Genomic DNA, 15,300 nt, shown 5'->3' with positions numbered 1-15,300 from the left:
TGGTATATTTATCGGAAGCATTTGGATTTTATATGTAATTTTTGGTAAAACCACCATCTTCAACATGTTAATCTTCCCATCCATGTAATTGGTCCTTTGTTTATATTCCCTAACAATGTTTTAATTTCATTTACCAATGGGATATAATTAGCTTGGTATAACTCATGGAGTGTCTTTGTAATTTTTATCCCTAAATATGTTATTTCTTTTTTTTCCCATGTAAAGGGGAATTCTTGTTGTAACCTTTTCTCTTCCCGATTATCTAATCCTACATTCAAAATAGCAGTTTTTACTGGATTTATTTTAAAATTAGAGAGTGCGCCATATTCTCTGATTTCTTTTATTAAACTGGGTAACGACAATCGTGGATTGGTCATGTATAAGAGTATGTCATCCGCATATGCCGCCACCTTATGTTCTTCTCCTCCCATTCTAACCCCTCCTATATTAGCATTATTACGAATCTTTGCTAATAATGGCTCCAAAGCGATCACATATAATAAGGGCGAGAGGGGACACCCTTGCCTTGTACCGTTTAACATATCAAATGCGGATGACATACTCCCATTCACCCCCACTCTAGCTGATGGCTGAGTGTATAGGTTATTTATCCATTTCAACATTTTTGGGCCGAGGCCTGCGTTCTGTAGGGTTTCCATTATGAAACTCCAGTCAACTCAATCAAAAGCCTTTTCGGCGTCAATCGAAATTAATATCTTTGGGGGATTGGTTTCTTTATCTTTCCCCATGAGTAACAGAGTCCGCAGGCTATTGTCTCGGCCTTTCCTGCCTGGTACGAATCCTACTTGATCGCCATTAATTAATTCTGGCAAAAGATTTTTTATTCTTGTCGCTAATACCTTTGCGTATAATTTAGTATCAGTATTCAACAACGCTATAGGGCGGTAATTGGAACAGATAGAGTTATCTTTGCCAGGTTTTGGGATAACTGTAATATTTGCCAAAAGTGATTCTTTCCTCAGAACCTCCTCCTCTGCCAATTTATTCCAGAATTTACATAGTTCTGGGACCAGCTGCTGCTTAAATTTCTTATAGTACCTGATGGTAAAACCATCTGGTCCTGGGCTTTTCCCATTCAGCGTTTCCTTTATTGCTTTGTCAATTTCATCTGGCGTGATCGGGTCTTCTAGACTCTTAGACATCTCTGGAGTTATTTTAGGTAAATCTATCTCACTCAGATATTCTTGAATTTTGGTTTTCCTGATCCCCTTCTGTTTTTCTGTCTCAGTATTCCTGATTGAATATAAGGCACTATAATATGTTTTAAAAGCATTTGCTATCTCCGATGTTCTAAATTTCATTTCCCCGTGCGCGTTTTTGATCTTTTCTATATAGTTTGAGGCTTTTTTTTTCCCTTGCTAGTCTGGCCAAATGTTTCCCCGTTTTATTTCCCCACATATATCTTTCTTTGGCTACGTTTTTGTATATTTTTCTTGCTTCTTGTTCAATCATGTCGTTTAGTTGTATGCGTTTATGGGTAATCTCTTTATATATATTTTTTATCTAGTTGACTCTTATGCTTTTGTTCTAATGCGTAGAGTTCTTTTTTTAAATCATTAAGTTTCATTTCACTTTCTTTTTTTTCCCAGCACCTATGGAAATTAATTTCCCACAAATTAGGGCTTTATGAGCCTCCCATAGGGTAGCTTTAGGGATTTCATCTGTTTCGTTAATTTTAAAGTATTGTTCAATCTCTACTTTTATGATGTTCTCTATTTCCTCATTTTCTAATAGAGTCTCGTTGAGTCTCCATGTCCCTTTTCTACCCTCCATTTCTAGCTCTCTAAATTTTACTATTACCGGCGCATGATCCGATAAGGTAATAGTTGCTATCTTGGCATCTGTTATATTTTCTAACAGTTCATGGTCTACAAATATGTAATCCAGTCTCACGTACATATCATGGACTGAGGAATAATACGTATAATCTTTTTTTCCTAAATTAGATATTCTCCAGGTATCCATTAGCTGTTGTGTGTGTATTTTCTTTTTTAGGATTCTGTGTTGTTAATTTTCCTGGGAAAGACCATGTGATGTACTGTCTATGCCAGGATCCATAGAAAAATTTAGGTCCCCAGCCAAGATCATATGACCCTGTTTATATTTCTCTAGTGTATTCAAGATTCGATTTAAATATTTTTTTGGGCCCTTATTGGGGCAATAAATGTTCGCTAGTCTATATCTTTTTTTTGCTATGTTGCCTTTTAGAAATAAAAACCTCCCCTCCGGGTCCACTTTCATTCCTTCTACCTTCCAATTAACATTTTTAGAGATCCCGATTGCTACTCCCCTAGATCCCTTGCTCGGAGAGTCTGCATAATACCAGATTGGGAACTTTGCTGTGCGTAGCCTAATGTTGGAATCTAAAGATAAATGCGTTTCTTGTAAAAAAAACGATATCCACAGAATATCCCTCCAACTCTGAGAATGTTATACCTTTTTTTTGGAGAATTCATTCCTCTAACGTTGTATGTTGCTATCTTAATCTCCAGCATTATACAAGTCTAGATATTTTCTTATTACCTTTAGTGGATTCATGCCAACAGATTTTACCCTCCCACCCTTCCCCCCTCCCTCCCTGCTCCCTCTTTTGATGTAAAAATGACCCGTTGGTCCAGGACTTTTATCAGGAACACCCTCGTTCCGTTTGTCCCTTGGGCCTGGGGTGGAATTCTGTTTGGCAGTGTCGAATTCCATCTCGCCTATTACTTGCGAGTTGGTAACCCTGCATGCCAGGGGCATCCTGTCCCCCACCATACCTCCCCGCCCCTCTCCCACCTCCCAGCTCGCCCCTCCTCCCCCCCAAACAGAGAAGGGGGAAGGGAGGAGGAGGGACGGGGAGGAGACGACCCGGGGAAGAAAAAAAAAAACAGAAAAAAAAAAACACACGTCCAAGGAGGGGGGACCATGTCCCCGTCCATATTTCTCTACTCTTATCCACTCCCCCTTCTCTCCTCATGGAAGAGGGGGATGGACTACTTCACCACCTCATCTACCCCCCCTCCCCTCACCCCTGCGCCCCCGGTACTGGGATATCTAATTTTCTACAAAATTCTGTTGTTTCTTCAATATGTCTCAGTCTTCCTATCCGACCATTTTTTTTTCCTATTAGGCATGCAGGGAAGCCCCAGTTGTATTGAACACCATTCTCAGTCATCACTGTCAATAATGGTTTTAGGGCTCTTCTTCTCCTTAGGGTTTCTTGTGATAGGTCTTGGAATATCTTAGTGGTGCGTTTAGTCTTATGTTTCTCCATACTTGATATTTCTCTTCTTCATTTTGAAATCGCACTATTATATCCCGTGGCGTTTCCTGTGGCTTGGGTTTCCTTAATCGGTGCGCCCTTTCTATATTTATTGGATTAGTTATATCTTTATTCATTAAGGGATTACAGATCTTCTTAATTATATCTATAAGATCCTCTCGTTGTGATGCATCTGGGACTCCACGTATTCTTACATTTTTTCTTCTGTCTCTTTTTTCTTGGTCTTCAGCTTTATATGCTTGTTCTTGTTGTGCTTTTTTTAAATATACTATTTCTGCTTCTAGTTTCTTTATTGTATTCGTATCCTTTTCCACTTTTTTTTCCACCTCTTCTACCCTTTCCAGAATATGTCCTAAGTTTTTATGTAGTCTTGCCATTTCGGCTTTCATGGTATTCTCCAGGGCTGCGAACATGGAGATTATTTCGTTTTTAGTAGGCAATGCTTGGAGGTTTTCTTGTTGAGTCGGGTGAATTAGTGTAGTTTCTGTATCACGGTCTGATTTAGATATTTGGTCAGGCTCTTCCTCAGGTGGTATATCAGGTAGTATATCTAGGTCATGTGAGGAGTTGTTTTGTGCTTAATGCCTTCTTTTCTCTTTATCTTTCTTTTCTCTTTCTCTTTCCCTTTTATCTCTATTTTCAGCCTGTAAGCTTCTTGTGTGTTGTTGCTTTTCAAACTGTTGTTTATCCATTACTGCTGTTTGCGTGACATATTTAATCATTGCGCCGGGGCTAGTAACCAAACTCCGCCGGGGCGATTTTGGGGTAGCCCCTGTCTTCGCTGTCTTTCCTTTCATTTGTCACGAAAACAGCAGCACGCTCTTATTTATTTATATGATTCTCCTCCTCTCTTCTTTCCTTTTTGGCTTACCTCCTTGATGCCTGTTTAAAGTGTCTCTTTTCCTAATTGTATCCAGCCCGACTCTTCGTTCTGGGTGCTATCTGATAATACTTGCGACCCCCGGGGAAGCAATATGGTGTAACCTTACTGTCACAATATCGCAATCGGACTTGCAAAGATACACCGATATTCAGTTCTCTCCCCGCCCTTTTTCCTTTCCACTTTCCGTTAATGTGTCAAAAAGATTCGATTAAAATATGAAACTTTTTTTGTTTATTTTTTACGTGGGTCTCTTACAGATCACAGCATAATTGTTTGCTATACTATGCGCCGGAACTTGCAAACCTGGCTCCTGCTTATCTTCACTAGTGAGTCTTCCACAGTGCCATTTTTCTGAGATTGTAGTACTTAATAGTATAATATAAGACCACCTACCCTTTAGACGGGTGCTCGCTCTCCGGTAATTTTGCGTTGATGCTGCTAGAGCATAAGCCTCCCACGCAGTTCTACTGTCCTCCTTTATTAATTTTGAATCTCTTTGCGACTTTCGCGAGGTGCACCATGCCCCCTTCCCCAGCAGAGGTCGTCCGGCGCTTTCGTCGTCCTTCCGAAGGTTTCCTAGCTCCGGGAGCCCAGGAGTCATGGCGTCCAGTTGTCACGGCCGTTCCTCTCCAACGGGCTTGTCACTCACCTCGCTGGACTCGCTCCAAGGCAAAAAGAGGCCACTACTTTACACGGCGCATCTGTGGACAAACCGAGGAGAGGGGGAGAGAACGGAGGGAGGGGGGCCCCTACCACATGAACGGCGAGGCTAAAGCCAGGATTAGTGCGGTGCTACGGGCGGCGGCATCACTGCCATGGCGGGAGACCTGATGCACACCTGACGTGCTAGGTGCAGACACACACCATTGCTAGACTCCTCCCCCGAGTGGCCCCTGCTAATCACCCCAAATTAGACATTTCCTAAACAAGTATTGGCATCTGCTTGTTATGGATCCTTTGCTTGCTCCATTTGTGTCGGAGATACCAGCTGTCGCTTACAGGAGGGCCCCTCTGTGGGAGACAAGCTGGTACCAAGTGAATATAGGGCTTCAAGTGTAAAACTTTAGGCACTTTCCCAATGGGCACACTTTTCACCCTAAACATTATGTAAATTACAGGACCCCCGCCGTGGTATATCTACTCTCTTGCAACTGGATATTACCTTGTCAGGAAAACTATAAATTAATTCTGGAAATGCATATATTAAGTATACACAAATGTGATCTTGATATACCCATTGGTTGACACATGGCCCCAGTCCATGCTGCGTCTATCCCTAAGGTACATTTTCTGGCCTTAGATAGCCTACATCCTAGACACAGAGGTGGCAACCTCAATAGGCAACTACTACAATGTGAATTTAGATGGATTTTCAACCTCAAGGCCACCCTGCTATCAGGCTTGAATGAGGCATTTTTTTTTGTAATTCCTTTATTGAATGCCAGAAGAAATAACAGGCGCATGGACAACATTAATAAAACATACAGAATTTCAAAACATAAACATTTCGGTAGCACCCGGGTGGGAGATATAGAGACCACCCCCAACTTAGGCTTAAACTAAACATGGAAGCATTCCCGAACGGGGGCTACATTCCCCTCTAGGACCTCCGACACCAATTAGGCAATCCGATCCCACCCAGGTGAGCGGTAATCATCACATGGCCATGCATTACAGTGAGAGGCACAAATTTTGTTATTTTATAAAGAAAGGGAAGAGGAGGGAGATGGGTGATGGGCCAGGCCCCAGGCAGGCAGAGCATACATTGTTGAAAACTGGTCATTCCCGGGGGAGCCCACAACCCACCGCAGCCTACATGGACTAGCCGGTAGAATCTAACCGTGAAAGACAAAGGACTGAGGAGGTGAAACGATAAGGGGGAAGGGGTTACGGAAGAAAGGGACTACAGGGGGAGACAGGGGGAGGGGGGACAGAGAGAAATGAAAGGAGATCAGAACAGAGAGATAGACCAAATAGAAGAAGCAAAGAAGAGACTCCAGGCAGGCTGAAGCATAAGAGCCTAACACAAAAGAGTAGAATAGTGACCGTGGGCGCCACCAAGCCACAGGGGGGGGGGGGGTCCAGAAGCCAGCGAACAGAGACCCTCTCTCAACGGGCATTTAAAGCTACCACCCGGAGGTAAGCCTCAGTGTAGGTGAAATGTTGCCAAGGTCTCCAAGTCTCACAAAAGGCCTCCTCCCTATTGTGAAGCGTCGCTGTGAGGTCTGCCATATCTCTTAATTCGTTCACTTTAGAGAACCATAGAGCCATAGCCGGTGGGTTCTCCGATCTCCAGCACAAAGGGATACAGGCCTTCGCCGCATTCAGCAATTGAATAGTCAAAGAGTTCCTATACATTTTAATGGATCGCTCCGACAGGTGCAGCAGGCAGGCCGCAGGGTTCCCCTCCAGGGAGACACCCGTCAGACGACCGATCGTGTCGGTCACCCCGCGCCAGAAGAGGACCAGCTTGGGACAGGCCCAAAAGACGTGCAACATGGTTCCCTCCACCTCCCCACAACGCCAGCAACAGGCAGGCACCTGGGGGAAGATGCGGTGGAGAACGGATGGGACCCTATACCACTTAGATGTGATTTTGTAGCACGTCTTCTGAACCCGTGTAGCCATAGAGGATTTCTGCGCAAAATGAAGAATTTTCTGCTGTTGATCTGGAGTAAAGTGGGTACAGAGCTCCGCCTCCCACTTGGCCACGAATGGGGGGACATACCCTCAGCTGGACGAATCAGGGCAGAGTAAATGAGCGAGAGGCAGTTGCGCACCGGTTCCCCCCAATGACAGATACGCTCTAACTCCGTGAGGGGGCGAGAGATGCCTGGCGTCCGCAAACAGTTACGCAAGAAATTCCTCAATTGCAGGCCGCTCCAAAAGTCCAGTGGAGGGTCCACTGCCCGTGGCCCTGCCTCCGGGGTGAGTCGACCATCCGGGCCAATAAAGTCACATAACCGCCGCCTGTCGCTCATCTGCAGACGATGAAAGCAGGGATTCTGGAAGCCCGGTATAAAATCCGGGTTGCCCAGAACCGGCACCATAGGGGAGGGCACCGGGGACACCGACGAGTTCTGAAAGGCCTCCCTCGTCACCCGCAGGGTACCCCCCAATGTGGGATGATCCAGTATAGCCCTTGGCAGGGGCGCTGATAACCAGGGCCTGCTCCCGATCGTGCCCCCAGAGTCATCCCCCTCCATGGCCACCCAATGCTTCGCCCCCTCATGACAATGCCAGTCCACCAACCTGGTCAGGTGAACTGCCCTGTAGTATGTCCTCACGTCTGGAAGACCAACTCCACCCCTGTGCTTAGGCAGGTGCAGAAGCTGTAATCTAAGATGTGGTCTCCGGTGCGACCAGATAAAAGCACGGAACAGGGAATCTATCCGCTTGAAAAAGGTGGGAGGGAGGTAAATGGGCAACGCCTGTAACAGATACAAAATTTTGGGCAACAGAGTCATCTTAAGCGCACTGCACCGGCCAAACCACGTCAGCGTTAGTGAATGCCAGTGCAGGAGATCTGCCCTTAAGTGGTCCACCAGAGGCACAAAATTGGCTGTATAGAGGGACGCCGGGTCAGGGGTAACATCAACACCGAGGTAGCGGATATGACTGGTAGCCCACTTCAGCGGATATGCCACCTGTAAACGTCGAACCACCTCTCCCCCCACGGTGATGTTAAGGATGGAGGATTTAGCTAAATTGATTTGGAAAAGGGAGAGAGAACCATACTCCACCAAAGAGGACAGCAGGGTAGGCAGTGACGTAAGGGGATCCGTTAAAAAGAAAATTAGGTCATCTGCAAATGCGGCCACCTTGTGGGTACCCGACGCCTTCGCATAACCAGCAATGTCCGTATTTGACCGAATATGGCACAGAAGGGGTTCAAGAGACAAAATAAAAATCAGTGGGGACAGGGGACAACCCTGTCAGGTGCCGTTCTTGATAGAGAAGTAGGGAGACCTCGTTTCGTTTACCTTAACCGCCGCAGTAGGGCTTGAATAAAGGGACAAAACCCAGTGGAGCATGGAGTGGCGCAGTCCTATATGTTCCAGGGTAGCTCGGATAAACGACCAGTCCACGCGGTCAAAAAGCCTTCTCCGCGTCAGTTGACAGCAGGAGAAGGGCTCGCTTAGAGGTTCTGGCCGCGTGGATCAGGTTGAGGACTCTAATGGTGTTGTCCCGGGGTTCGCGCCCCGGGACAAACCCAGCCTGGTCCCTGAGAATGAGGCTAGGGATGTGCGGGAGCAACCTGTTCGCCAAAATTCTGGCAAAGAGCTTCAGGTCCGAATTTAACAGTGCGATTGGACCGTTAGTTTCCACAACACAGTGGATCCTTTCCCTCCTTCGGGATGAGGGAAATATGAGCTCTGAGGGAGTCCACCGGAAAGGAAGTGCCCTCGGTAAGAGAGTTGAGGGCAGTGACCAGGGGCTTCCCCAGTATCCCAAAGAAGGTCTTGTAATATGCCGGTGTGAAGCCGTCGGGGCCTGGAGCCTTCCTAGGCTTTGACTCCGCCAGAGCCACCCCCAGCTCCTCGACCGAAATGGGTTCCTCCAGCTCATCCCGTACCTCCCCAGGGAGGGAGGGCATACCCGAGGCAGCTAAATACGACCGAGGGGTCGGGCCCTCTGCTTCAGGGGGGCCAGGAGCAGGCGGCCCTTTCAGATTGTAGAGGCCTTCATAGTAGGCCTGGAACTCGGCCGCTATGTCCTCTGACATGTTCAATTTCTGACCAGACGCCGACTTAATATGGGGAATGTAGGTCTGGGCTCTCGGGCCCCTCAAGGCCCTTTCCAGTAAGGACCTCGGTTTGTTGAAGTACTCAAACATAGTCCGTCGGGCCCAGGCCAGCTTTTGTTTAGTCTTCTGGAACAGAAGGGAGCGCAGTTCTTCATGAGCCTTAAGATGGTCCCGAAGAACAGCCCGTGCCAAGTGCGCCTTATGCTGAGTCTCCAGCCTCCGGATCATGGCTAGGAGTTTGTCCGTGCGCTGCATCCTCTCCCGCTTAAGACGAGCCCCTATTTTCATCAGCACGCCCCTAATCACCACCTTATGCGCCTCCCATACAGTAAGGGGGTTAGCCACCGAGGCCCCATTAATAGAGAAGTACTCCCGCAACGCCGTCTGGATCTCCAAACGAGTATCTCCAGACTGGAGCAAGGCCTCGTTGAGTCTCCATGACGGCGGAGGGTGCGATACCGACCCCAACTGAAGGGTTAGGTGGACGGGCGCATGATCAGAAAACGAGATAACGTCGATGGAGGTGGATACCACCGCAGGCAGATCCCTATGCGACACCAATAAGTAGTCCAACCGGGAGTACGTATGTTGGACCTGCAAGAAAAAGGTATAGTCTCTGGTTTGTGCGTGCAGCAACCGCCACGGATCGACCAGGCGCAGCGCCTGGAGATCCGTTTTCAGCCGTTTTAAGCGCACGTATGATAAGTGGGAGGCCCCCCTAGAGACATGATGTGCTGGGTCCATGGCAAAGTTAAAGTCCCCGCCAAAAACCAGCAGCCCGTCCGCAAACTCCAGCAGCTCAGGGATAAGATTCTGCAAGAACTGCACATAGTCAGTGTTCGCAAAGTACACGTTGGCAAAGGTGACCTGCCAACCAAACACCGTCCCCTTCAGAAAAATAAAATGGCCCTGTGCATCCGTCCGCTGCGCCTCGAACGACCATGGAACAGATTTGGCTATTAAGATACTCACCCCCTTTGATTTGGAGATCGGAGAAACACTGTGATAAGCCCGGGGGAAGGCCCCATTGGTAAGTCTGGGTGTGCAACCCCGCGCAAAAATGCGTCTCTTGCAAAAATGCTACCTGCGACCCACCTTTACGCAGGGTCATCAACAGCTGTGAGCGCTTCTCCGGGGTGTTGAGGCCCCGTACATTCAGGGAGGTGACCTTAAGGAGACCCATTCCACCTCACTGGAGACCAACGGCAAAGGAGCTCGCAAGTCCCCAACCCACAGGCCCCCCCCCCCACGGCACAGGAACAACCCACAGAAGCCCCAGAAGAGAGTGGGCAGAAAGTACAGGGGAAGAGGGGGGAGAGGAAGGGAAATAGGGGTGAAAAGAGGAGGAGGGGATCACCGAGAGAAATAAAGAAAAAAAAAGAGGGGCAGAAAAGGGGGCAAGAGCGAGCGGGACAAGAAAAAAAGAGGGGGAAAGGAAGAAAGAGAATCTGCGGTGATCGCTACTTAAACTTGTAGCCCTACGATTGGGCACACTAGGTGTCCACACCAGGGCCTACCCTAACGGTGGGGGAAAAAAACGCTGAGATTCCCAAAGATGGTCAATCGAGAAATCGTAAAGAGATAAAGCTCAGTAACATTGGAGATGCAGGAGACTAGCCAATAAGAACTAAGATCTAGAAAACTACATAGCAAACAAAACATTAATACATGAAAACATAACAGGTTTCAACACTGGCAGAACATATCATAGCATAACCGGCCACCCAGGGCACTGTCCCGGGTCCCCTCACCGGGACCGGAGACAGTGGAGCAGGAGCAGCCCAAACAGAACATGAAAATTCCCATCGTGGTCAGCAATCTGGAGATGATCGGTAAGTCCGCACCCACAGCAGTGTCAGTGGGGGGGGGGGGTGACTCTTAAAACTTCAATCAGCGGTAATTGGGGAGGGGGAGGGGCAAAAGGGCCGGAGAGAGGGGCCAACACCCCAAAACCTGCCGGGTGAGGCCCGAGTATGTTAGGGTGATTAAGAGCACCACGGAGGGACCAAGGGCATCCCAACCATTGGCCAACGGGGGGAGGAAAGGACACAGGGCACCCATCCCCCCGCATGAACCCCCCTCACCCCCCACCAAAAATACAAACCCCCCCCCCACAACACAGAAGAGCAGCCTCACCCCCACGCAAACAACTAACAAGGGATACGTGGGAAAGGACAGGCAATATCAATTACAATAACATCCCGCAGTTCATCACTGACAGAGTCCTGGGCACCAAGGAATGTACTAAGTAGCACAGTAGCAATGAGAAAAAAGTCCAGCTGCTTACCCAACCCCGGACAGGGGTAGGATCAGTCCTCAGAAGCCAGTGGATGTCGTCTAGTGTCATCTCTGCTGGGTGCACGGGACCGGGGACGGCGCACTCGCTGCGGCCTTGGCAAAGGTGGTCCGAGCGCCTCCTGGGAAAGCAAATAGTCAAACCAGTTAGGGACTGAAACGGCTGGCCTACCAAGAAACTCGAAGAGGTTCGGCAACTGATCAGGAGAACGAAGAAAAAACTCTGCTCCCCTCCTCCGGACGATTACATGAAAGGGGTGGCCCTATCGATAGGTGGCTTCGGCCATTCGGATCACCTCAAGAAGGGGGCACATAAGGCCCCGCAGGGCTCTTGTTTGCCTGGAGACATCTGGGTAGATCCTGATAAGAGCTCCATCAAAGTCAATAGGGCCCCTTTCCCAAGCGAGGCGTAGGATTTCCTCCTTTACAGTAAAGAAGTGCACTCTGCAAAGTACATCGCGGGGTAGGTCCGCTGCTCCTGGGTCCCTGGATGCTGACGGAGTCACTCTGGGGCCTGGGATCCGGTGGACCCGGTCTAGCTCCAGGTCAGTATCCGGGGGCTTCCCAAGGACCTGATTCAGCAAGGCCACCACTGTAGTACGTAGGTCGGGTCCCATGGTCGCCTCCGGGATGCCCCAGAGGCGCAGATTGTTCCTCTGACTTCTGTTTTCGCCGTTATCCACACGGAGTTGCATTTCAATCAAGTGTCACTGCAGGGCTTGCTGCCCGAACTCAAGGGCGGCCAAGCGGTTTTCCGAGGAAGAGCTGGAGGTCTCCAGTGCGGTGACCCGTTCATCAACAGTGTCCACTTGTTGGCGCAGGTCGTGGAGCTCGCGAGACAGGGCATTGACTATGGAAGCTGCCATCTCTTGCAGGTCCTGCTTGGATGGCAGGCCTGCCACTAAGTCCCACCAGGGGCCGCCCTCTCATATATTTTTCTCCATAGAGCGCAGAAGCCTTTAAATACACATACCATCCGTCCCAACCCCATGCCCCCCCGCCTGTTAAGCTGCAGGGAATGTCCATGTTTGGAGAGGCCGGTGAGGCAGGGGAGGGGGCCAGGGAAGACGATCCTTCTGCCCGAGGGGGGTTCGGGCGGGATGAAGCTGCCCCCGCTGCACCACCCATCTCCTGCGGAGCGATACCTTGAGAGGATGAAAGATGCTGTGGTGCCATCTTGGCCGGTACGGCAGAGGAGTCGAGCCCGTGCTGGCGAAGAAAGTAGTTGCTTTAGCCGTGTCCTGACGGTGTCCCCGAGCCCCGCCGGTGTCTGCGCGCTCCTGGCATGTCGTTTTCACCATGTCTGCCGAGTCTGCGACTGGTTCTCTGGCTAGCTCCTGCAGAGCTCCAAACAGTGCGTTCTCACATGTCCATCTTTAATCCAGGTCCCCCAGGACGGCTACTTGGCAGGGTAAATTCACAGTAGGAGGCCGGGCCGGCCTCGGAGCACTCCCGTGGGTGACAGATTTAGGAAAGACCGGGGATCTACAGGCCTCACTAGGCCACACTAGGCCGGAGCCTGCCGCGTCCTCCCCGAGTGCTGTACGGGCCCCAAAACACCACCGGGATGACCCCTAGCGATGGATGAGTGGCAGTGGGGTAAGGATGAAGGTCTCCTACCTGCCCGAGCGGCTCTGTGTAGCGGCGGCCGGGAGGCCTCGGGGGCGGCAAGATGGCGGTGGCCGGTGCCGGTTCTCCTCGCGGCTCCGCGGGATGTGGCAACTCAAAAATCCCCGTAATAGCCACCTGGGGGGAAGCAGAACAGCATCCCGGACCCGATGATGCGAGTCTCGGGTGAGGAATCCTCAGCAGAGGTGCGGATGGCGGCGGATTGCTCCGTGTGTCTCAGGAGCCAGCCTCAAACACGCCCGCTGCCATGCACATCCGGACACGCCCCCCTTGAATGAGGCATTTAACTTCAAGCCCTTCCTCCCTGGTTTTGTGTCAGAGGGATGCGAGTAGAACCTCTAATTTCAGGTATTGAGTCCCTGTGGGTAGGCTGGGGGTTTACACTTCTTGCCATCCACGCAGACTTTTGCCGGTGACTCTCTGACATGTGACGTTATCCCGCTCGATGGGCGGGGCTGCGCCGTGTACCTTCGTCCCTGTCCTGAGCCACCCTGATTGGTGGCGTCTTTGATGTCAGGGTTCCAGCACCTCCACCCCATGGCTTATTGGCTCTCTCTGAGGTACACTCCCTATATAAGCAGACACACCTGATAGGCATGTCTCTGATTGAGCATTACTGCCATGGTGTGGTTATCTGCATTGGTGTGTTGAAAGGTAATGTACTCTATGGTGGGGTGATGACTGATTCCCCTCTCTTATTTCTATGCAAAACTAATCCTGTCTGCTGATGTTTAAGTTTAGGAAGTATGTGTTAATATGCTCTTCCAATTGCTTTTTTTTTGCTTTAGATATTCATACTTTTTTTGGCTGGTGTAGTCTACAATTTTTTGTTGCTGTTTGCAGCTTGGTCATCCTGGGATATACAACCACCCATCTGCTGCTCTGTGGACTGCTTCAGTCACTTTAGGAGACCCCATTAATTTTATTCCTTTTTTTTTTTATTGTACTGTGGATGATCATGTGAGTATTAGAATGAATGATTACATATATACCAAATTTATACTCTTATGCCCCGTACACACGAGAGGGATTAAGTCTGACAGACTTCCGACGGAGTTCTAGCGGAGTTCCGCCGGAGTTCTGGCGGACTTTTCGACCGAACGGACTTGACCACACACCATCACACCAAACTCCGACGGAGTCGAACGTGATGACGTACGACTGGATTCGACGTAGGAAGTTCCTAGACAGTAGCCAATAGCTGCCCTAGCGTCGGTTTTAGTCCGTCGGAGTAGCACACACACGAGCGGATTTTTCGAAGGGGACCGGGTCCGGCGGAGTTCCGTCGGGAAAATTTAAAGCATGCTTCATTTCTAAAGTCCGTCAGACTTTAGCTTCGCTAAAGTCCGTTGCAGCCCACACACGATCGGATAGTCTGACGGACTCAGCCCGTCGGACTTTGGATGTCGAAAAGTCCGCTCGTGTGTACGGGGCATTATATTGCTTGCTATGTTCACATCATGTTTTACAGTCTGATTATCATGCCACTATGTTTACATTTCAGACAATGAAAATTCAAGTCACCCAGACACGATCTTCCCTGATGAAGGAATACACATTGTTCATTCCGAAACATGTGGGGCTATATACGCAAGAAATCCCTATTGACTGACTACAGCTTGTCTCTGGCAGCACAGGCTATACTTGCCTTTTGTTAGGTAGGTTTGACAAATATGTTTTGATATACCACCATTCTAATTTTGTACTGTGTGTTTTACATTATTTTCCTTGTTGCCTATGTTTATATATAAACACGTTTTTATGTTTTGCATTAATAAAAGTGGCATTATATTGTCTTTTACTATAAAATTATCTTTATGACCATTTTTGCCTAAAAAGGCCAAGGGGGCTGCTCCAATCTTGCGCTATGGTGTAGGTTTACAAACCTTTTGTATGTTGATTACATCCTTCATATATCTAGGAAAGAGCCAAACACTTCCCCCCCCCCCCCCCCCCCCCAGTTCAGTTCCCAGCAGAGCATGCAAAAAGTTTGTTCAAACACCATAAAGTCGTGTCTATGGGACACGAACGTGAAAAAACAAAAGTGCTAATTTCAAAGGCTTATATGCAAGTTATTGCCATAAAAAGTATTTGGGGACCCAGGTCCTGCCCCAGGGTATCAATGCCTCAGGGTATCAATTCAAAAAGCGTTTTAAAAACTGAAGTTTTTTCGGCAGCAGTGATTTTAATAATGCTTAACGTGAAACAATAAAAATGAAATATTCCTTTAAATATAGTGCATGGGGGGTGTCTATAGTATGCCTGTAAAGTGACGCAGTTTTCCCGTGTTTAGAACTATACAACAGCAAAATGACATTTCTAAAGGAAAAAGTAATTTAAAACTGCTTGTGGCTGTAATGTATTGTTGGATCCCAGCAATATATGTGAAAATCATTGAGAAAAATGGCATGGGTCCCCCCCAGCTCATTAACAGGCCCTTTGGGTCTATTATGGATATTG

At 48.6% G+C, this 15,300-nt stretch overlaps 1 protein-coding gene across 3 annotated transcripts in view; it reads left to right on the top strand.

Annotated features, from left to right (window-relative positions):
* Positions 1–14,649, top strand: part of SKP1 (S-phase kinase associated protein 1) — a 295,730-nt gene extending 281,081 nt beyond the window's left edge. For 2 of the 3 annotated variants that reach the window (XM_077473905.1, XM_077473907.1), the window contains one exon: positions 14,345–14,467. In XM_077473905.1, coding sequence (XP_077330031.1) covers positions 14,345–14,452 — 108 coding nt within the window. In that variant the 3' untranslated portion in view covers positions 14,453–14,467. Of the gene's footprint in view, positions 1–14,344 lie in introns of all 3 variants that reach the window. The other variant, XM_077473904.1, reaches the window with a different exon arrangement.
* Positions 14,650–15,300: the final 651 nt, after the last annotated feature.

Source organism: Lithobates pipiens, unplaced genomic scaffold (assembly GCF_037356315.1).
Source record: "Lithobates pipiens isolate NorthernLeopardFrog02 unplaced genomic scaffold, aLitPip1_a1.2 Scaffold_8, whole genome shotgun sequence".
NCBI classification, from domain to species: Eukaryota; Metazoa; Chordata; class Amphibia; order Anura; family Ranidae; genus Lithobates; species Lithobates pipiens.
This window is presented reverse-complemented; position numbering and strand designations above follow the sequence as displayed.